Raw genomic sequence first — 24,097 nt, 5'->3', positions numbered from 1 at the left:
GCAGCTTCCAAAATGTCCTTGGTAGGAACTCCCCTGAGGAAGGCCGCAGAAGTGGCAGCAGCTCTGGTGGAATGAGTCCGTATGCTCCCTGGGATTTGCTTTCCATGGTGAGAATAACAAAATCTGATTCCATGAGCAATCCATTTAGAAATGGTCTGTTTTGAAATGGCTTTACCTTGGGAACTTGAAGCATAAGAAACAAACAATTGTTCTGATTTTCTGATGTCCTTGGTTCTGTTCAGATAAAAACGTAGTTGTCTGTGTACATCCAAGGAATGTAAGATCCTTTCCCCTTTATTTTGAGGAGAGGGGAAAAAGATTGGCAAGTGGATAGTTTGATTTAAAGCCACTTTGGAGACCACCTTAGGCATGAAGGTAGGATTTGTCCTCAGAGATACCCTGTCTTGATGAAAAATAATATAAGGTTCCACAGCCATAAGAGCTTGTAACTCTGAAACTCTCCTGGCAGAGGTTAGGGCTAACAGGATAGCTGTCTTCCAAGATAAAAACTTGATGTCAGAAGAGGCAGCAGGCTCAAAAGGAGGCAAGGTTAGTTTTTCCAAAACTTAGTTGAGATCCCAAGCAGGAATGGGAGGAGATCTAGGAGGTCTTAAGTTCTTAGCTCCTCTGAGAAACTGTCTCATGAGCTGGTGGGAAAAGATGGGAGGGTCCGTATTATAATGAGCAGAAATAGCAGAGGCATGTATCTTAATGGAAGAAAAAGAGAGACCCTTATGTAAGAGATCTGACAAGTAAAGTAAAATTAAAGAAATGTTAGGAAGAAGAGGATCAGAATCCTAAGCCTGCATCCAGGAACAAAATCTTTTCCATTTTCCTGCATAAGATTTTCTAGTGCTAGGACGTCTGGCTTCTAAAATGACATCCATAACCTGCTTGGGCAGTAAAGAAGAAATCAAAGGCCCTGGATTAACCAGGCCGTCAGGATGAGAGTTCTGACATGAGAGTGTAGAACCTGACCCTGATGCTGGGACAGAAGGTTCAGAGACTGAGGTAAAACCCAAGGGGGCTCCAGGCATAGGTTTTTTAGAGTTGGATACCAAAACTGCCGAGGCCAATTTGGAGCCAGCAAGATTATCATCTTGGGCTTGTCCTGTTTTATCTTCAATAAAACCCATGGAAGAAGAGGGAGTGGCGGGAAGGCATATCCCGAGAGGTTCCTCCAACTGAATGACAGGGCATCCACTTTTCAAGCTTCTCTGTGGAAGGTCCTGGTGCAAAAATTCTGTAGTTGATGATTGAGATGGGATGCAAAGAGGTCTATGTGAGGACATCCCCAGACTGCTGTTATCATCCTGAATATTTTGGTGTCCAGCATCCACTCATGCAGATCTGAAAGGTTTCTGCTCAGACTGTCTTGCCAGGAGGTTTTGTTTCCCTGGTAGAAACTGAGCTTGAAGATCCAGATTGCAAGCTAGAGCTGTGTTCCATAGATCCATGGCTAGTCTGCATAGGGGGTAGGAATGAGATCCCCCTTGCTTGTTTATGTACCACATAACTGTGGTGTTGTCTGTCCGTATTAGTAGTTGTCCTGGTTGTAAAAGATTCCTGAAGGCCAATAAAGCTTTCTGAACGGCTAACATTTCCTTTAAGTTGATATGCAGGTGCTTCTGATCCTGTGTCCAAAGGTCCTGCAGACAATTGCCCTGAAAATGGGCTCCCCAAGCATAATCCGAGGCATCCGTGGTTAGAATCTGAGTGGCAGGAGGCAGACGAAAGGGTTTCCCTTTGTTTAGTGCACAAGCCATGGATCACCAAAGAAATTCCTTTTGAAGGCAAGGAAGGACAGAGATCAGTATGTCTAAACTGTGGCAATGCTGGGACCATACACTTTTTATGTACCACTGTATTTTCCTCATGTGTAGTCTTGCATATGGTGCGAGAAGGATGCAGGAGGCCATGTAACCCAAAGCCTGCAGGAATTTCCTTGCAGATAGCTGAGTTAGAGTTGCCAAGGTTTTGAAAGTTGAAGCCAGCTGTAATTGTTTTTCGGATGTCAGAAATGCCATCTGGGTTGTAGTGTTTAGAAGTGCACCCAAAAAAGTTATCCATTGTGATGGTGTCAAATTTGACTTTTTTATGTTTACAGAGAATCCCAGGACCTTGAGGTGGTTCTGTACAAATTCTAGATGCTGGAGTAAGACATCCTTGCTGTCTGCCTGAATTAGACAATCGTCCAGATAAGGGTAAATTTGAATTCCCTTGAGTCTGCAGTAAGCTACTACTGGAGCCAGGCATTTGGTGAAGACCCTGGGTGCAGTAGACAATCCAAAGGGCAGTGCAGAGAATTGAAAGTGCCTTGAGCCGGCCTTGAACCTGAGGTATTTTCTGCGATCCTGCCTGATGGGAATGTGTAGATATGCCACCTTTAAATCCAAAGTTACCATCCAAGCATCTCTGGACAACATTGGAAGTAGCTGCTGTAGAGTAAGCATCTTGAATTTTGGAATCTCTAGAAAGGTGTTCAAGACCGACAGATCCAGAATGGGTCTCCATGAGTTTTGCTTCCTTGGGACTAGAAAGAGCCTTGAGTAAAAACCTTTTCCCATCTCTGAAAGAGGAACTAGTTCTATGGCATTCATAGCCAAAAGAGCTTCCACCTGGTTTAAGACCTCTGTCCATTGATGTTTTGGAAGGTCTGGCCATCCACTTGGCCTTGGCAAAGTATGAAAATGGAATTTGTAACCTCTTAAAATCACATCCAACACCCATTTGTCTTGGGTTATTTGAGTCCAATTTTGATAAAAAAGAGAGAGTTTTCCTCCAAGAGGGGCTTCCAGGCAAGATGTTCCTGCAACCCAACAGAGGGAGTCATTGAGTTTGTTTCCTTTGAGATTGTGACCTGTCCTCTCCTCCCCTAGGGGTGGAAGCAGTCCACTGTCTTGGTCTATAAGCAGCTTGTGTTTGAGGCCTCCCTCTGGAGCGTCTATATCTACCCCTCTGAGGCCTGTCTGAAGAGGGAAAGGACCAATTTTTTGAAGGCCAATTCCTGCTAAATCTAGGTGGCTATACTTGTAGGAAATCTTTAACTGTTTGCATGGATTTCGCCTTATCCTCCATCTTTTTAATCACCTCTTCAGCTTTAGATCCAAACAAAACATTATGCTGAACAGGAGCATCCAATAATTTAGCCTTTACTTGTTCAGGTGAATTTTGTTCCTTTAGCCATGCATGTCTTCTAATGACTGTGCCAGAGGCCGCAGCCCTACAAGAAGCCTCCAAGGCATCAAATCCACAGTGTAAACCATGCTTCCCAACCTGTTCAGTGGCATGCAATAAGTCATGTAATTCCTTATCATCTGCACAGGCAGAAATGGAAGTAAATTTTTGTTTCAAGACAGACAAGAGAAATTGCTGGTATTTAAGCATATGAAACTGACAGTTTAAAGCCCTAATGGACAAAGTAGCAGAAGTGTACACCTTTTTGCCCCATTTTTCTAAGGATCGAGAATCCTTTTCAGTAGGAATGGGATTTTTGGCAGAAGCGGCTTTAACTCCCTTAGGACTCTGAGAAATGGTTTCAGGGTCAGCCGTAGGGTTCTTGTATAAACACTGATGGGAATCAGGAACCCTGTAATATCTATCAGGCTTAACAGGAGCAGGAGGAAAAGAGTCAGGGGTTAAGTTAGCCTCTGAAAAGGCATCGTCCACAATATCCAAAACAGGAGGAATAGCCAGGGGTCTATGTTGGGGAAGAAGAAGAAAATCCCTCAGTCTTTTCTTGGATTCCGAATACTCCTGTCCCTCCCAGTGGAAATGTTCCCTCATTTCATGCAAAGTTTCCCCAAAAGATAAATCCTCAGGAGGAGAAGCTGAAGGAATGTATTCTTCAGCATCAGAATCCTCATAAGGAGGGAAAGAATATTCCTGATCAGAAGAAGAAACTGAGGAAACAGAAGCCTGATCAGAGGAATCATAATAAACATCCTGCCTTGGCCTTTTGTCTGGAGGGGGATGTGAACCCCTAATCATAGTAAGTAAATCCTCCGCCATCTTGAGTAACTGTTTCTGTGACTTGGGAGCTGGTTCAGAAGAGGCCTGTGTTGAAGTCTTTGATTTAGAAGGAGTCTTTGGCTTTGCCTTTACTAGAAGCTGAGTAGGCCTGAAAACCCCTTCGGAAGCCGGTACCTGCACAGCGGCTCCGGACCCATCTGAAGGAGCATTGTCCAAAGGTCCTGCAACAGAGATATTTAAAGGCCTGGTTGGCTCCTCATGAGAGTCCGTTTCAGCCATCGGTTCTGAAATGGCCAACGACAGGGGCTGCAAAAGCGCCTCACTGACGACGGCCGAACCTGAAGCTGGTTCCGCATGTGCGCTATCATCAGATTTGGACCTCGGAGGCCTGTCTTTATCCTTGCGACATTTGTGAACTCCGGTAGCCAGAACCGTATCCGACGACATTTTGTAGTTAAAGCGCCTACCGAAGTAATGAAAAGCAAAATCGTACCTTCGCTTAATTGTACAATGATTGAATCTAGCACAAAACCGACAACTAGCTACGTCGTGGTCAGGGCCTAAGCAAGGAATACAGTAAGAATGAAAATCCTTATGAGGTATTTGCTTCCCACATGGAATACAATTATTAGCTTTTTCTGACATTGGAGTGGAGCAAGAAAAAAGTTTCCCCAACGGGGTACTTAGCTTTGAGTGGAGAAGAAAGTCTTTGGACCGAAATATATAGAAACATTCGTCAGGAGTCAACCGACCGGCACTTGCAAACTGCTATCACCGCACGGCAAGAAAGACTGGAGAAGATGGCGTCGGCTGTCAGCTTTATACTCCTGGCGCTCTGATGTCAGGGAGCATGGTTGAACAGCCGACGCCCGACCCAGACTTTGGGATTCTGGCCGACTGAGGGCTGCCTGCCGGCAGGGGAGAACCCTACAGTCATGACTGCAACAGTGAAACACGATGAACATCTGGTGATCTCTTTGTTCAAAGCTCTCTGGAATTAAATACCATGGGCTATGTAGCTCAGCAGTCTCAGTTAAAATGTCACTGAAGAGTATGTCCGTTTTCAAAATCTGTCCTAGGCCCTGGACTCCTTGTTAGGGGGACTGACAGACAAACTCTACTTTGTGTAGCTGTGTCTATGACCACGACATCCACGGGGGCTGGATTTACTCCAGTGAAATCTGTCTCTTGGGGCCACAAGAATGCAATCACATTTCTTGGGTATACGCTTTGTTATATCAGGCTCTTTCCAGGTTCATTAAGTCAGTAGATCATAAGAGCATCAGGGGAGGGACCACACAAGATGTAGAAGACCCATCTCCAAAAGCCTCCAGGAATATGAATTCTTCCAGGGAAGGCATATCAGTGGACCAACTCCATTTCTGCTTTACCAATTCAAGAATTTCTCCAAAGGGGGGGATCTCTGGGAACCTTCCCCTTCCTCCAAATCTATGTCATCTGTGACAGACTCTGGTGATTAATCCAAGTGCTTTAACTTGGATATCTGCTTTCTATGTACCTGTCACTGGGGAATATCTGGGGATTTGTCTGAATCAGACTGGGAACTCAAGGACAGTACTTCCCTGAGACTTTTGGAGACTGACAGTCCTGTCGATGTGAAACAGCAGATTCTGGAACAGCTTAAATTTAAGCCTGGTTCAGATTCAAAAGAGATGAAGGTTCCTCTTTTCTCAAGCACAACAGGACCTGATGGAAGCCCTCAAAGGTTGAGGAAAAGACAGCAGCCAATGAAGTCTTTCTACATGCTGTTACCAAAAGGATTCTGAAGACCCAACCCTTCCTGGTTCCAAGGCTGGCATCGAAGTACAGTTACTGACAGCCAATGGTTTGCGAGGAAGGGACAGTTCCAACAACTGCTGCCTGTACATCAGCTCCAAGTCTTGTCTTGATCCAAGTGATTCAGAGTCGAGACGGACTGGGTCATAGTCAGAACCAAAGTGGATGGCATGATCAGTGTCTACATGGGTGCTCTGGAGATTTTCAGATCCAACAGAATTGATTCACAGTGATGGACCTGCATCGAAGATGAAAAAGGGATCGATGGTGATGCTCTCAGTTCTATCAAAGGGGCAGTGCTGGGAGGGCCCCCAACTGTAGCTGCATCTGGAAAAATGTCCACATCACCCTGTCAATGTCAGCTTTGGTGAGACTCCTCAAAGAATGGGCAGACCTAGAAGAAGCAAATGACAAGGCCCTGGAACATGGCCATTTTCGAGTCATTTCTATGCCCTTCTCGGAAGTCTTTTCTTTGGGTGGTTCTTCAGCCTTTGGAGTTTCCCTTTCTTTCTCTTTTCCCTTTTCTTTCTCCATTGGGGAAGAAGCTGCTGGGGGAACAACAGAAGAACCTGAAGTTAACAGAATGAGTCCCTTCAAGATTAGTTTGTCTCTTCTGCTCTGAAGAGCTTTATGACCAAGAGAAGGACAGGCTTCATATTCTGTTTCCAAGCGTGCTGCTCCCAAACAATATACACACAGGGTGCGAGAATCCTGTGGAAGAATGTTATGGCCCCATTTTCTTAAAACTTTTGTACCAGACTATATGAAGTCCAGACACTCTGTGGATATCAAATCAGTAAAAGCACCTGCTCTAACTAAAGATAAAGATTTAAAAATAAACAGTCTATCAAAAACAATCACAGTAACAGCTATAGGAACAAAGACGAAGGGGATTTTTTTTATAGGGGAGAAAAAATTGAGTATAAACTAAATAAATATACACACACACACATAGATATAGATAAATACATATATATATATATATATATATATATATATATATATATACATATACATATACACACACACACACACACACACACACACACACACACACACACACACACACACACACACAGTAGAAGAGACGTGAAAATCATTTATTGCCAAAAAGATGAGCTCAGAGCATCTGGAACAGTCCGGATGAAGTGGCAAATGATATCTATGGTATTTTGACATTTGAGAGGGAATTATTGGTAGGGGAGGAGTCACAGCCCTGGATCCAAAGGTTTGAAGTTTCTCAGGCTGGATCAGAGTCGAATTAGTGTTCCGAAGGTTGAGTCAGATGCAAAATGGATATCATCAGATTAAAACATTCCATCTGCATTATGAGTGCCAAATGCCACAATCACATTTCTCCTCTGTAACAAGCCTTTTTCACCTTACTTAATGGTGACTTAAGAAAGTCCTGACATTTTTCCATATGTAAGTGAGAAGGGCTTCAGGACTCTCTTCTTATTTTAAGGGGAAAAAACAAGTAAACCATGTAATTCAGTAAAAAGGAAGAAAACAGATAAGAGAAACTATTACCAAAACTTAAAAAAGCATAGGGTCTGGAAGCCAAGCCAATGCTTATGCTGTTATAGGATGCAACAAACTTCCCTCGGAGTTCTTCCAGGAAACAAAATGCCATTGCTGGTGGATAGCTGCTGGAACATACTGTCACAAAGGAGAGACCTTCAGATGTACTAAAACTAAAAAAAAAAAAAAAAAAAAAAATACATAGCACAAAGTCAGTCCCAAATTTCCAAGATAAGCAATTACAGCATATTTTTGCAACATCCCAATTTACTCTCAAATACATAAAATGAATAAATGCATACCCACATCCGAATATTTATTAAAATAAACATGTTACATACTTTTAAAGTACTAAAGCACTTTGTACATTGGCAAAGCAAAAGTCCAATGTGCCGCATATGCATCTATGCGACCAAAAAGTTCAAAAAACGAAATACCTAGCAGGTACAAACCTCACCAAAGGTAAACTGCAGAAAAAGTGTTTACATAACATTTTAGCCCCAAATAATTATACAGGTGTTCTTCAAGGGCAAAAGCACTAAATATGTTCTCTACATTTCGCATGTGGTGAGATTTGAACCTGTTGGCTATCCTGCTTTTGAACTTTGTGGTTGCCAGGTTTTCCGTTTGAATTTTATAACTTAAACTGCTGACTTATTAATTTAAGTAGGCTGCCATCTAATTTACAAAAATTATGCAGTACACCATTGTATTAAACTTTTTGTACAACATCATCTGAATCTGCAAGACTCAAGTTTATCGACAATGTACAATTGACAATACAGTACCTTTTAAGGAGAAAATACATCAGTGCTGAAACAAGTATATATAAATACTCACTGTTACTGTGTGTTTGTATATCAATCAAATCGCAAAGAGTGTGTGTGAGTGTGTTTGTATATCAATCAAATCTCAAAGAATGTGTGCGAGTGTGTTTGTATATCAATCAAATCTCAAAGAGTGTGTGTGAGTGTGTTTGTATATCAATCAAATCTCAAAGAGTGTGTGTGAGTGTGTTTGTATATCAATCAAATCTCAAAGAGTATATGTGTGTGTGTGTGTGTGTGTGTGTGTGTGTGTGTGTGTGTGTGTGTGTGTGTATGTGTGAGCTACCTGGGCAGGGACACAAAGCACTGGTTGGACAGAGAGGGTGCTGCAGATCTTGGAATTGACCCCTCAGCTGAGATCTTAACCCTATAGCTGTGCCAGTGGGGAGTCTTATTGGGGATCTGAAGAAAGAGGGAGAAACCAGCCCCCAGACTGACTAATTTCTGTGCTCTTAAGGGAAATTGTACTTTACTGTGTGTGTGTGTGTGTGTGTGTGTGTGTGTGTGTGTGTGTGTGTACTTCTCATCCTCCCATTGTGTACGTCCCTCACTGTTGCTAGTGGTGAGGATTGAGGCTCATTGATTACTGGGCCAGTGCAGGGGTGTCATATTGCCCATAACAAAAATCATGTTTGATCTCAAGGATGCTCATAACTGCATGTGGTGCTAAAACATCTTGGGCCAAAAGCCAAAGATTAACTCTGTAAAGAGGTCATCAGAACTGAAGTCATATGCTCTGGACACATGGGACAAGAAATGCATGGATCTGTGAATTCATTACCAATTGGTGAAGCATTGGGTCAGACAGACATGATGCAGCTAGACAAACTTGGTAAGCCCAGCAACATAGCAACGGTGTCCTCAAAATGCCTAGCTGATGCTTCTGTGTGTGGTGACCTCAAACCCCTCTTCCAGAAATGCTTTTCTTGTTCAAAAGGGAGGCCAGAGATGTAGATTCTATATTATCCTCTTCAAGACCTAACTAGCTGAAATGGTGGCAAGTTGCTGTGGGGTTAAAGAAGTAGGCCTTCCGTGTAATGCTAGCAGCAACTGTAGGGGGGGGGGTTATTTACAGATCTGTCTGACAAGCACAGACAAGCCAGAAAAGCAGTATCTGCAGGCATTGTGGAAGTGAATGCCAGACTGTGGAAGGTAATTGTTAAGGCCATGGATAATGAATATTTTAGATGACTTCAAAGAGGTTCTGGTAAACCATCCAGTGCATACTGTTTACCTCTTGTATCTGGTTTTCAAGGACTGTTCTCAACAAGGGTGGATAAAATCTGACAATGACTAGGAGTAGGGACATTGCTGAAAGGGACAAAAAGTGTTTTAAATAACTCCTAAATGAGGTGGACATGCTTATCTCTGAGGAGGTACTGCCAAAAGCAGACAGTAGAACTCAGTCAATTTCAGTAGATGAGGTTACATTATGGTGACTAAACATCTCCTTAGAGGCAAGGCTACAGGAGTGGATGACAATGTCCAGAAATACTGAAGACTATGGACACTGTTGGGGTAGCTTGATAATACATCTTTTCCATGTTGCATGAAAGCTGGGATAGTACTCTGGACTGACAAACTAAGGTAATTGTTCCCAAATTCAAAAATGGGAACAGAATAGTGTGTTCCAATTACAAAGGTATCACACTTTTCAGCCTCCCTGGATAAGAATATGCAATGGTACTGGGAAGAAGAAGAAGACTTTGTCCAACAGCTGAACTGCTAATTCAGATGGAGCTATGTGGATTCTGTGCTGGTTTCAGAACACTGGAGCCGCTCTTTGTCCTTGCATAGATACTGGATTGATATGACTATGTACCCAAAAATGTCTTGTGGGAAGAGATACAACAGTATGTCCCTTTGTTTAAGGTATGGCCAATGTCCAGGTACTCTCAGTGCCAACTCAAATACATTCAAAGTGGCTGCAGCACTTGACCAAAGGTGTTTTTTGTCTAACTTATTTTCCTGATGTTCTAGGAGAAGACATCAGCATAAAGTTTACACAGCATCCAGCTAGGGGATGTCAGGGCAACATCTATTTTGCCTACAGAAGAAAATATCCACTTAGCCTAAAGCAGCTATGATCTCCAGCATGCACTGCAATGATTCACTGCTGAAGTGGCTGCAACGAAAATCAACATCTGCATATCAGAGGCATGGTTATCACTCAGAAAAGAGTGGATCATTTTTCCTATGGTGAGAGGGCACACGTACCACAGGTGTATGAATTTAAGTGCCCTGAGACCTTGCTCACAAATGAAGGTACAGTGGATCAGGAGATCAACCTGTGGATGGGTGCAGTGGCAGAGGTTCAGCAGGCCTTACACAAACTGCTGGGGTGAAGTCAGAAAGAAAAGTTGTGTAAAATCTTACCCTAACCATAGACATCATTCTCATCCATATTGCATTATTTAACATATTTGTTTACTCCTCTTGCTACCCAAATGTCCAGCCAGTATACAAAAGTTTTCAGTCACTATATGGTGCGTAGAACCATCTGACATGGCTAATGCAGCGTAGGCCATAAAAGTGACATCTGCACGCATCTGCTCTCAGAACTGTAAGCCCCAGATGGAACCAGCCCTAGTAAGGGCAATGCAAGTCCTGTGCCATCCAGAAAGGGAAATGCAGCATAATAGGAGGGGAAAGAGGGAGGAAGGAATATGGTTGTAGTAAGATTTTACACAACATTTCTATATCCTTCTATTCCCATGTTGCAGTATTCAGCATATGGGTGAGTGCCAAAGCTCAGTGTGAAGGAGGGGGTGGTGGTCTAGAGACGGTATCCAGGAATCCATGAAGGATAGCCCTGGCAAAACCCGCCCTGGTTCTGGAAATATGGTCTAACTTGTAGTGTTTGGTGAAGGTGTGCACTGATGACCAAGTGGCTACTTCAAGAATGGTAGAGGTATCCAAATGCCTGAAGAAGGCTCCAGAGGAGGCCACAGTCCTGGTGGAGTGTGCTTTAACAGTACCCTGCAGGGACTTCACGTGGTATATGTAGCTGAAGGTGATGGCTTTGGAAATCCAGGTTGAGAAAGATTGTCTAGTTACTGCCTTTCCTAGTGCTCTGGGGTGGAAACAGACAAAGGGTTGATCAGCCTGTCTGATGGACTTGGTTTTATGCAAATAAAATCTGAGTTGTCTGCGCACGTCCAGAAAGTGAAGTACTGTCTCACTGTGCCCTTGTGGATTAGGGAAGAAGGTTGGTAGGCGGATGGCTTGATTCAGGGAAAGTTCATTCACCACCTTGGGCATGAAGGAAGGGTTAGTTCTAAGAGTAACCCTATCAGTGTGGAATACCAGGAAAGGTGGAATAGCCATGAAGGCTAGTAGCACTGACACCCTTCTGGCTGAGGTCAAGGCCATGAAAAGTACAGTTTTCCATGTACAAAGTTTTAGGGAAGCTTTGTCTGCTGGCTCAAATGGAGGGAGTGTAATCTTTTCCAAAATATAGTTAAGGTCCTATTGGGGTGGAGTTGGCTTCCGGGGGCCTTAGGTGAAGGACCCCTTTAAGAAATAACTTAGCTGGTAGTCTGTATGCTAGAGGGAGAAAGATAGGATGGCAAGCTGAAATAGCAGACAAGTGGGCTTTAATAACAGGTCAATCCTGTCTGTAGTAGTTCACACATGTAAGACAGAACTAGAGGAGTCTCGCTTGCAAGCGGGTCCAACTGTCTTTTGTGACACCATATAGAAAATCTCTTCCACTTGGAAAGGTAAGCTTTTCTTGTATTCAATTTCCTGTCCTTCTGCAGGACAGTGAGCACGTCCTCATTGTAAAGGTGTCTGAAGGGGATCAGGATCCTATAACCACAGGGTAAGGTGTAGTAACTGCCACTGTGGGTAGATTTGGGATCCCTTGTGCGGTGTGAGAAGGTCCATTCTGAGGGGTAACTTGTGGTGATTGCCCTTGAATAGATGTAGTAGTAGGAGGAACCAATGCTGCCTTGACCAGTAGGGAGTCAACAAAAAAATGTTTGTTCTATCCTGCTAGATCTTCAGCAGGACCTTCAGTATGAGTGGGAAGGGGGGAAAGCATAGAGAAACTTTCCATTCCAAGAGATTGAGAAAGCATCTGTTGCCAACACCTGAGGATGTGGTAGCCTGCAGAAGCAAGGAAGTTGCCTGTTGATGGAGGAGGCAAACAGGTCTATCTGAGGTGTACCCCACCAGTGGACCAGGTCCAGGATGACATCCCTGTGCAGCATCCATTCGTGGTTGTTTGTGATGGTTCTGCTGAGAGAGTCTGCCTGGGAGTTCTGTAGAGAAGGAATGTAGACTGCCTGCAGGGTAACTCCCTGTGAGGTGGCCAGATCCTAGACTAGGAGAGCTAGTCTGCAAAGCAAGTAAATACTTGGTCCCCCCATTTGTTGAGATACCGCAGTACTGTGGTACTGTCTGTAAAGGCCTTTAGTGGCCCCTGGTGCAGATAGGGGTGGAAGACTCGAAGGGCCAGGAGAATTGCATTCATCTCTCGAACACTGATGTGTTTTTTTTTTGTGTGGCTCCTGCCACAGCCCCTGCACTTTTTGATGGGCCAGAGTTGCTCCCCAAAGCAAGTCTGAGGCATCTGTGTGCATAATCTGTGTGGTTTGGGGTAGCTGGAGGGGAAGAACTGGATTGAGGGTCACTTGTTTCAACCATCACTGGATCTCTAGTTTGAGGCAGGGCAGGGGGGGAACCCTGTACTCCAGGGGGTGGGAATGTTGGGTCCAGACCGACCTTAGGTACCACTGCAACTTTCTCATATGGAGTCTTGCTAATGGTAACATGGGAATAGTGGTTGACATGTAGCCCAAGAGCCTGAAGTACCAGAAGTAGGTGTTCTGTCAAGCTCTCCACCTTTTGGTGCAGCAGGTAGGCTTTCATAATGTCTGTGCAAATTCTGCACCCCAAGAAGACAATGTCTTGAGAAGGTTCCAAGTGGGATTTTGGGAAGTTGATCTGAAATCCCAGGGACTGTAGAAGGGAAGTAGCAAGGAGTATGTGTTGCAGGAGGGTCTCCTTGCTGTCCACCTGTATCAGCAGGTCTTCCAGATAAGGGAATATCTGGATTCTGTCCTGCAAAAGACATTTGGTGAATTCCCTGGGTGCAGTGGAAAGCCCAAAGGGCAAGGCAGAGAACTGAGAGTGAGAAGAACCCACCAAGAACCTCAGGTATTTCCTGAAGATGGGCTTTATGGGGATGTGAAGGTAGGCATCCTTTATATCTAAAGTGGCCATAAACACTTGGGGAAGCAGGAGAGGGAAAAGAGTTGGTAAGATCAACATCCTGAAGGAAGAGATTGATTAGAGAGAGATCCAGACTTGGTCTCCAATGGCCGTTTTTTTCTTAGGACCAGGAAAATCCTTGCATAGAAACCTCTTCCTTTAGCAGCCAGAGGCACTGGTTTGATGGTGACTTGAGCCAGCAGTGTTTGTAGTACTAGGTGCAGTAGGTGAAAGTGTTGTTTGGGAGGTTGTGGGATACCCTTTCGCTTTCGGGGCATATGCCAGGCATATAATACCCATTTTGAATGATTGAAAGGACCCATTTGTCTGAGGTGATGGATGTCCACACAGGGAGACAGTGGGAGAGACGTACGACAGGCGAGGAGGAGGTTGAAAGGTTGGCAGGTGGTCAGATGCTACATGCCTTGTCTTGAATGGGCAGCCTCTGGCTAGAGGTGGGGTTAGCTCTAGTAGGTGGGGTTTGCATTCTGGTTAGTCTTCTAGGCCTTGTGGGAACAGCAGGTCGAGAGTGTTTTCTAATAAACTGTGTTTTAGCTGGGTAGTTTCTTTGGAATTTTGGAATAGGGGAGACTAGCAGGTGCTTTAAATCCTGCATTTCTTTCCCCTTCTGCTGTAGTGACTTAAACAAATCACCCACTTTGGCACCAAACAAAGCGGTGTTATTGAGGGGGGCATCAATCAGCTATGCCCTAAAGTCATCTGGAAGTGGCTGGAGACATGGCCAGGAATATCTTCTTAAGGCAGATGCTGATGCTGCTAACCTCGCTGAGGATTCAGCAACATCATAACTACACTTTATAGAGTGCCTGGTAACCTGGGATGTGAGAGCCAGAAGGGAAGACACTGAAGCTTTGGCAGCACAATCAGGTGTATCAGCCAATTCATTGGAGGTTTTCTCCAGGAGAGATAAGACATATTTAGCCATGTGTGTCTGGTAGTTAGTAGCCCTGAAGGCCAGAGTAGCAGAGGTGTAGATTTTCTTACCCAGATGCTCCATGGTTCTGCTGTCTTTGTAAGCAAGGAGGATGGTGGTGGGTAAGAGTTTTGCCTTATCTGTGGAGATGGAGATGGTGGCAGGGTCTGCTGGTGGACACTTAACCAGATACTTGTCAGTTTCTGGGACTTTATAAAGTGTATCCGGTCTGCATGGAGCTGGAGGATGCGAGTCAGGGTTCAAGGATGCTGAGGAGAAGGCATCCAGAAAGGCAGGCAGAATTTGGGCTTGGGGAATCCATCTGAATGAGGTCATAATACTTTTTTTGAACCTCACTCACTTCAGAGGATTCCTGCTTAAAATGATCTTTCATCTTGGTAATGCTTTCCCTAAATGTCAAATCCTCAGATGGGGAGTCAGGGTCAACAGATTCTTCCTCTGGGGAACCATACCCAAGGGAGAAGAAACCTAAGAGGTATAAGAAAGTGATTCTACCCTCATGGATGGGTCTGTAGTTTGAGGCCTTGGACTCAGAATATGAGGAGGGATGTTAGCAGTCCATGTAGTGGTAGGCCATAAGACCATAAAGGCATTAAACAAACTTTGGATGAAAGCCTGTCAGTCAGGCATGCTTTCAGTAGGAGTTGAAATATGCTTCCTATTTTCCTTCTTTTTTTAGAGGCCTGGTGAGTGTCTGAGGGGAGGAAGGTCTGGAATCAGGTGCCTGTAAGGGACTAGAGAGATCCACTGGACCTACCAATATCGATGCCCCCCCCCCCACCCTTCAGCATCGGAATCCGATGTCAGAAAACCTCTATGGACGTGCCCTCCCCACAGGATTGTGCGGCTTCCATGGAGGTACCCACAATATCCAAGGCAGCAGAGCCTGATTCCTCTACCAGACCGTCGTCGGCCACAGGTGGAGGGTCGGTCAGATGAGGCACAGCAGCACTGGTAGGCCTGATAGTCTTGGCCTTCTTTTTTGGTGGTTCAGCAAGTACGTCGGTGGAACCCTCCACCCTAAGGCTATTTGTTTTAATCTTTGATTCTCTAGATACAGGTTAAGCACATGCAGACAGTTGTGCAAGGTTCTGGGCACAAACGCCTTACAAATGGAGCAGGCCTTATTGTCGTGCAACCGTCAAAATAAAAGAGACACTGATCGTGGGCATCTTTGTGAGGTATTTGACGGCTGCACCTACACTTGCACTTACACTTGCACTTTCTGAATGACGTGAACAGGCATTAAATTAAAGAAAATTACTGAAAGGTTTTCCAACAGGGCACTTATCTGATTTCTCGAAATCCGAACACTGTGAAGGCAGGAACACCTGGTGTTCGACTGGCAGCTAAGAAGTTCTGAGGCCTGGTGCATGCAACCTTCACTTTTATGGCCCATGCTCCACTAACCACGTCAGATGTCCGACACACCATACAAAGACTGAAAACTTTTGTATACTGGCCGGATGTTCGAGTAGCAAGAGGAGTAAACCCATATGTCGAATACTGCAACATGGGAACAGAAGGACATCTGAGTCATGGGAAAAAGTTCTCACTTTACCCATCCAGTTACATTTCCATCCTGACCTATGGTAATTAGCTTCAGTTAAGCAATGAGAGAGACTGTGGAATCTAATGTCAGAAATGTGGTTAGCAGGATAGCTGGATCACTCTCCATGGCACACTGAGGAATTTGGCAGCCTATGAGGATTCTAGAATGTAGCCACTTCTTCACATTGACAGGGGCTAGTTGAGGTGGTTTGGCCACCTTGTGAACATGCACCTCCCCCAGCCATTTTCAATGCAAGGAGACCCCAAGGCATACCCATGACACATTAGCAGGATTATCTCCTCTCAGCTTGCCTGGATATGTCTGGGCATCCAAAAACCTGCTGCAGAGGCAAGGGAAATGTAGTTTGTCTTGTTCATCTTGTTACAAATATATTCTTCACCAGGGCAAGCAGTTTAGAAAATAAAATGGATGCATGCTTGACAGAACTGCAAGAAGTTTTTTACTTATTGGCAGGAGATGCATCATAACCTTCACAAGTGTGCTATATAAAAATCTCCTTTGTCTTTCCTCCACACTAGTACTATCAGATTCGACAACTCGCTGCTCTTTAGTTTATATAACACCCCGACACTGTCCAGCTTGCTTGGTTCAATTTACATACATAAATACCACACTATAAGACAAAACTCTGTATCAGTAAAAGAAATCGCTAAATAAATTTCAAATAACCAAAAAAAAGTACAGTTTTGTACCTACCATAAATGTAGATGTTCGAGTGGTTATACTGCTGCAGTCATCACACTTGGGTTATCCTGTCGTCAGGCGATCCCGCAGTCGGCCGAATCCCAAAATCCTAGTCTGGCATCGGTTGTCGTCGCCTCTTCCCTGACGTCAGTGCGACAGGGGTATAAAAGAGACAGCCAACGCCATTTTCTTCAGTTTTTCTTGCCCCAGATGTCAGGTGCCACCAACCAGGAAGGCAATACAATAGCTATGCAACAATATCTTAGTAGATAAACAATAGTAATAGCTGTTAGCAAATACACCACATAGACATGCTTCCAATTGATTGATGTACATGGAGTTGTAACCAACACCCTGGTATGCAGAGGGGATGGAGGGAGGGTAACCTGGACTGCAGCAGTATAACCACTCAAACATCTACATTTATGGTAGGTACAAAACTGTACTATGTTCATCATGCTATACTGCTGCAGTCATCACACTTGGGTAGAATCCCAAAGCTATGAAGGGTGGCTGGTACTAAACTGGGTTAGGTGATGCTAGGATGCCCTGCAGACATGCAGTGGCAAAACCAACTCTGGTTTTTGAGTATAATGGAAGGTGGTAGTGCTTGGTAATGGTGTGCACTGAACTCCAAGTAGCCGCCTCCAGAATGTCTTTGGTTGGAACCCCTCTGAGAAAGGCTGCCGAGGTTGCATTAGCCCTGGTAGAATGGGATCTAATATTGACAGGTACTGCCTTCCCATGGTGCAAGCAGCAAAAGCGGATGCAATGCGCTATCCATTTGGAGATGGTCTGTTTTGAAATAGACTTTCCTTGTGAACCTGCAGCATATGATACAAAGAGCTGGTCAGTTTTTCTGAAGATCTTTGCCTTATCTAAATAGTAATGTAGCTGTCTGTGAATGTCCAAAGAGTGAAGGAGCCTTTCTCCTTTATTCCGTGGGTTAGGATAAAAGGTGGGTAAATGAATGGTCTGATTCAAAACCACACTGGATACTACCTTGGGCATGAAGGTAGGGTTAGTTCGTAAAGAGACTCTGTCCTGATGGAAAATGATGAAAGGTTCCACTGCCATAAGTGCCTGTAGTTCTGAGACCCTGCGTGCTGAGGTAATAGCCAGTAACAAGGCTGTTTTCCAAGACAAGTATTGTAGTTCTGCTGAGAAGGCTGGTTCGAAAGGAGGCAGTGTTAACTTTTCTAAAACGAAGTTCAGGTCCCAAGTTGGTGGTTTTCTGGGGGGGTCTTATCTTCTTAGTCCCTCTGAGAAACTGCCTAAGTATAGGGTGTGAGAAAATTGGAGGATCCGTATTATACTGAGCTGAAATGGCTGAAGCATGGATCTTAATGGAGGAGAAGGAAAGGCCTTTGTGTAGCATCTCAGTTAGGTATTGCAGTATGTGAGGAATGTTTGGTATCCAGGAATTTTGACCTTTCGCCTGGTGCCATGCACAAAATCTTTTCCATTTGTCTGAGTAAGTCTTCCTGGTGCTGGGCCTCCTGGCCTCCAAAATGATATTCAGGATGTCCTTTGAGAGAAGTGTTGATTGATAATTTAAGGAATTCTCCATGCAGCTAAATTTAAAGTTCTGAGCTGGCTGTGACGGGTTTGAGAGTTTTTCTGAGTCAACAGTAGTGGGAATTGAGGCAAGATCCATGGAGGGCTGTGAGTCAAGTTCCTTAGTAATGGGTACCAGTGCTGGCGTGGCCAGTCCGGAGCAATGAGGATCATTTGTGGTCTCTCTGATCTGACCTTCAATAATACCTTGGTCAACAGAGGTAGTGGAGGGAAGGCATAGACTGTCAGTGTTGTCCAACTGAATGATAAGAGCGTCCACTTTCCAGGCTAGGGAGTGATAAGTCCTTGTGCAGAATTTTTGTAATTGGCAATTGTTGGGGGAGGCAAATAGATCTATGTCCAGACATCCCCATCTTTGAGTTATCATTGAAAATACTTGTGGGTGTAGTCTCCACTCGTGAGGGTCTGCCATAGTTCTGCTTAATTCGTCTGCCAATATGTTTTCCTTTCCTGGCAGGAATTGTGCTTGTAGTTGTACTTGGTAGGTCAATGCTGTGTTCCATAAGGTCATAGCCTGTCTGCATAAAGGGTAGGAGTGTGTTCCTCCCTGTTTGTTTATGTACCACATAACTGTGGTGTTGTCTGTCCTTATTAGAAGTTGTCCTGGATGCAAGAGGTCCTTGAAGGCTGGCATTTTGCACAGCTAGCATCTCCTTTTGGTTGATGTGAAGATGCATTTGTTTTGCAGACCATTTTCCCTGTATGCACTGTCCTGCCATGTGTGCTCCCCAGGCGTAGTCTGAAGAATCTGTTGTCATGGTTTGGTTTGCTGGAGGTAAGACGAAAGGAAGACCCTTGTTTATTTGACATGCTTGAGCCCACCATAGGAACTCTTTTTGAAGGAAGGGAATGATAGGTATACTTGTTTCGAGGCTGTGCCTGTGTTGAGACCATACACTTTTCAGGTACCATTGTAATTTTCTCATATGCAGCTTTGCATATGGGATTAGTTGAATGCATGATGCCATGAACCCCAATGCCTGCAGGATTTTCCTTGCAGTGAGCTGGGTAAAAGTTGCTATCCTTTTGAAGTATTGAGTCAATTGTTTTTGTCTGGCGTGAGGTAAGCCATCTGGGCCATTGTATTTAAGCTGGCACCCAGGAATATTATCTGTTGCGAGGGTATTAGTTTTGACTTCTTTTTGTTTACTGTGTACCCTAGGCAACTGAGCAGCTGTGTTACAAAAGTCAGATGCTGTAATAGAATGTCCTTGCTGTCCGCTTGGATCAGGCAGTCGTCCAGATAGGGATAAATTTGTATTTCTCGCTGTCTGCAATAAGCAATTACTGATGCCAGTCATTTCGTAAATACTCTGGGCGCAGTAGATAAACCAAAGGGCAATGCAGAGAATTGATAATGCGTTGTACCTGCCAAAAATCTGAGGTATCTTCTGCAATCTTGTCTGATAGGGACATGCAGGTATGCCTCTTTGAGGTCCAACGTTACCAGCCAAGACTCCTTGCCCAGCATGGGAAGGAGCTGCTGTAGAGTGAGCATTTTGAATTTGGGTACCTCCAGGTATGTGTTTAGAATTGAGAGGTCTAAGATGGGCCTCCAGGCTTTGTCCTTTCTTGGGACTGTAAACAGTCTTGAGTAAAAACCTTGACCTTGCTCCTTTGTAGGTACCTTTTGAATTGCTTTCATATATATGAGAGCTGAAATTTGCATTTGAGCCTCTGCCCATTGGTTTGGAGGCAGATTTGGCATGCCTCTCATCCGTGGTAAAGTGTAGAAATGAAATCTGTAGCCTCGGGTAATAATGTCCAGAATCCATTTGTCCTTTGTTATGATGCGCCAATTTTGTGGAAATAGAGCCAGTTTTCCTCCCACAGGTGCTGCCAGGGCAATTTTGCTTGGCAGGCGAAGAGGGAAGTCATTGTGCTTGTTTCCTGAAGGATTGAGATCTTTTGTATCCACCTGTTTGAGTTGTTGTATGCCATTGTCTAGGCCTGAAAGAACCATGTGGCTGGCCTCTGCCCCTTGGGCGCCTGTACCTACCTCTTTGGGGTCTGTCTGATGCAGGAAAGGACCAGTTTTTTGATGGCCAGTTTCTGCTGAAACGAGGAGGTTGTACCTGTAAAAAATCTTTAACTGTTTGCATAGATTTTGCCTTTTCTTCCATTTTCTTTAAAACTTCCTCTGCTTTGACACCAAATAACACATCTTTCTGCAATGGAGCATCCAATAACTTTGCTTTGACATGTTCTGGTAAGGCTTGTCTTTAAGCCAGGCATGCCTATGTATTACAGACCCTGTGACAGCTGCTCTACATGAGGCTTCCAATGAATCAAAACCACACTGTAAGGTATACTTTCCCACCTGTTCTGCTGCATGCAGCAAATCCTGCATCTCTTTAAAATCAAGTTGATCTGTCTGAGGGATCAGTTTCTGCTTTAACTGTGTAATCAAATACTGTTGGTATTTTAGCATGTGGAATTGGCAGTTTAATGCCCTCATGGCCAAAGTGGCAGACGTATACACTTTCTTTCTCCATCTTTCTAATGCTCTGGAATCTCTTTCAGAAGGAAGTGGATTCTTAGCAGTAGAGGCCTTAACCCCTTTGGGATCCTGGGAAATGGTCTTGGGGTCTGCAGTAGGGCTTTTGTATAGAAACTTATGAGCATCAGGAACTCGGTAGTGTCTGTCTGGTTTAGCTGGTGCAGGAGGTAAGGAATCTGGTTTAAACTGGATTCAGAAAAAACATCATCCAAAATGTCTAAAACTGGAGGAATTGCCAGGGGTATGCTGTGGAAGAAGAAGAAACTCACGGAGTCTTTTCTTGGAGTCAGAGTAATCTTGGCCTTCCCCGTGGAAGTGTTCCCTCATGGTGTGTAAAGTTTCTCCAAAAGAGTAGTCTTCAGGGGGGGAGACAGAGGGAATGGACTCTTCAGCATCTGAGTCTTCATAAGGAGGGAATGAGTAATCCTGGTAGTCAGAGTTACCTGAGGAAATGGATGCTTGGTCAGAGGAAAGATAATCTTCCTCCAGTCTAGGCCTTTTGTCAGGTGGGGGTTGGGATCCCCTGATAAGGGTAATTAAATCCTCAGCCATCTTAAGCATCTGTATTTTAGGCACAGGGGCCTGTGGAGGGGTGTGTGGCCCCGGTTTTCTAATTTTAAAGGGGGCTTTGAGTTTAGCATAAGGCTTGGCAGAGACAGTTGTCGGTGTGAAAACACCTTCAGAGACCGAAGGCCTATCCAAAAATTCCGGATCCCCGTCGGGGCTGGCGTCCGAGGAGTGAGGTGGAACCGGTTCCTGTGGCCCAACTGCTTCGGTTTGGGAGGCCATCAGAATTTGTGAATTTGCGGTAGTCAGGGGCTGCGAAGGTGCCTCGCTGAAAACCAGAGAACCGGCGTCAGGTCTTGCTGAGGCCTTGGTATCTGGTCTTGGCCTTGGCTGCCGGTCCTTATCTTTGCGTTTTTTAATCATTGCTGATGTCGGTTGCTCCGACGGCATGCTATAGTTAAATTTTCTGCCAAAATAATGCTGGGCGAATTCTGCCCGACGATTAATTGTACGTTTGTTGAACCTAGCACAAAACCAACAACCAGAGACGTCGTGGTCTGGGCCTAGACAAGGAATACAATAAGAATGAAAATCCTTATGAGGTATTTCCTTCCCACAAGAAATACAATTATTGACTTTGTCTGACATCGGTCTGAGGCAAGAAAAGTTTTCCCAACGGGGTACTTAGCTTTAGAGAAGACTTCGGGCTGAAACTCGATTAGAAAATTTCAGGAGCTGGCCGACCGGCACTTGCGAACTGCTTCTGCTTCGGGCACCGTGTGGCAAGAAAGACTGAAGAAAATGGCATCGGCTGTCTCTTTTATACCCCCTGTCGCACTGACGTCAGGGAAGAGGCGACGACAACCAACGCCAGACCAGGACTTTGGGATTCGGCCGACTGCGGGACCGCCTGACGACAGGATAACCCAAGTGTGATGACTGCAGCAGTATAGCACGATGAACATCATCATCTGCAGAGCTAAGTCACCAGTTAAGGGGCTGCGCGGATAGACGGAGTAATCTATTTCAATGAAAACAACTCCATTAGCCATAAGACTTGCCCTAATATTCATACAACTGATTGCAATTTGTCATCTAAAATCACCTCACAGGTCATGATCAGTAGATACACCTGAGCTCATCATTCCCAGGGAGAAACACTAAAACTGGATCACCCAGTGGTGTTCAATACGTAGAAAACACACGTAAAACGTTTAGTCCAGAATGACAAGAACAGGAAGAATGACCAAGTAACTGGCATCTAAGACTCTGAAACGGTACTAAACTTAAGCTCAGCATTATACATGTGGTCTCAGTCAACAATTACAAGTAAAATAATGGGATACCTGGAAGTGATGAAGCACAGCACTGAGCCAACTAACCAGTCTGTTTTAATAGTAACAGCTCTAATACGCTTACTGAATTTTAACTTACTATAAACAATGAGATATAGATCTGTGCAGGTGTTAAGCAAACAAAGGCTGGATACAACCTTTGGACTCCTTGACTCTAAGTGAATTTTACTTTTACAGGCATAAACTGTATTTATTATTTATTTATTTGACATTTGTTAACTGGGTTAGTTCAACTAGACTAGAGGCCCATTTTCAGTGGAGACCCGAGGAGAAAAGCTCCGTTACAGACAATTTAAGATACATACAATTCACAATCCAATATAAAAAAAATTATAACACATAAGATATAGTTAAAGAAAAATCTAATACATAATGATAATGCTACAGTGAAGTATAATACTCATGATTTTTTTTTATTTTACAGTGAAAAAATAAGCAGCAATTGACCTTTCATAGAGACAGCTATTGATACAGTGGATTAAGTAATAGAGAGAGGTATTTAGACATGAGAAAGTAATATTTACGTACGTACATGTGATGAAGTAGTAAGGTAAGGGTGCATTTTCTAGTAAGACTATGAGTAAAGGGAGGAAACTAAGAGGTGGTATAGTAAATAATCTGTGAGGTTGGAGGAAAACAATAAGATTATGTAGAGTTCATTAGTGTAGTAGGTTAGGTGGGGTCATTACAGGGGCAAGACTTGTTGTTTAGTAGGTGAAGTTTAAGTTCCTTTTTGAAGTGTTCATAGGTTCATAGATTAGTACTAAGCTAACTGCCCTTGCGAGCCATTTTAAGCCTAGCCAATTATCCCCTGTAAGACTCAAACCCTGCACCTTGTGCTTGCAAGGCAAGCATCTTAACCATTAGGCCACACTCCCAACCTAGGATGGGGAATGGATCTAATATGTGCAGAGAGTTTGTTCCAAGCTTGAGCTACAGTGAATATGTGTATTTCATTAGGTTTTGGTCAAGCATTAATAGCATCAACATTTTTCTGCATAAGGTTAAAGACATACTGTAAACTTAGAACAGTGTAACTTAGCAGCACAGTGGCTCAGTGGTTAAGTTTACTCTTTCAAAGTTCTAGGGTCTGGAGTTCAATTCTGACTATGTTTCACCACATTAATAAATAAATAAACACATACATACATAAAATCTAACTATCAAGTTACAGAATGACGTAGGATACCTTCCATGTCTTCAAGTGACCATAAGACTCCTAAATGTATTCTGAATTACTCAATGCAAAACACATTCAAAACAGACAATTTTAACTACCAATCAAGTTGGTTATATCCAAAGGTTTATGGACTTAACAATTAATTATTCCTCAGAATGTTCTACTTTGCTGATACAACATAATTTGACCCATCTTGATTATAAAAAGAGCACATGACTAGAACTTTTGTTGTACTTTTGGATAAGGAGTGATAAAAGTACAGTTGGACAAGTCCTACTTACCCATAATATTAGAAGTCTGAATTTCTTCTCTTTTGTAGTAGCCTAGAGGTAGTGTCCAACCAAGGGCACAGCAATTGATCACCTTACCAAAGCTCTAACTCCCCTCCCTCTCACTCACTCCGGCAGATGGAAGGCTGCACCCTTTTTGGA

At 44.0% G+C, this 24,097-nt stretch overlaps 1 protein-coding gene across 1 annotated transcript in view; it reads right to left on the bottom strand.

Moving 5' to 3' along the window:
• Window positions 1-24,097, bottom strand: part of SEC22C (SEC22 homolog C, vesicle trafficking protein) — a 717,172-nt gene that overhangs the window by 438,005 nt on the left and 255,070 nt on the right. Inside the window, exon 4 of the mRNA XM_044066059.1 lies at window positions 7,300-7,463. Within this exon, the coding sequence (XP_043921994.1) occupies window positions 7,300-7,463 (164 nt within the window). The remainder of the gene's footprint in view (window positions 1-7,299; window positions 7,464-24,097) is intronic.

The sequence above is a fragment of the Protopterus annectens genome, chromosome 3.part0 (assembly GCF_019279795.1).
Source record: "Protopterus annectens isolate FY-2018-M chromosome 3.part0, PAN1.0, whole genome shotgun sequence".
Taxonomy (NCBI): Eukaryota; Metazoa; Chordata; order Ceratodontiformes; family Protopteridae; genus Protopterus; species Protopterus annectens.
Note: the sequence above shows the minus strand (reverse complement) of the source record. Positions and strands in the feature narration are given on the sequence as shown.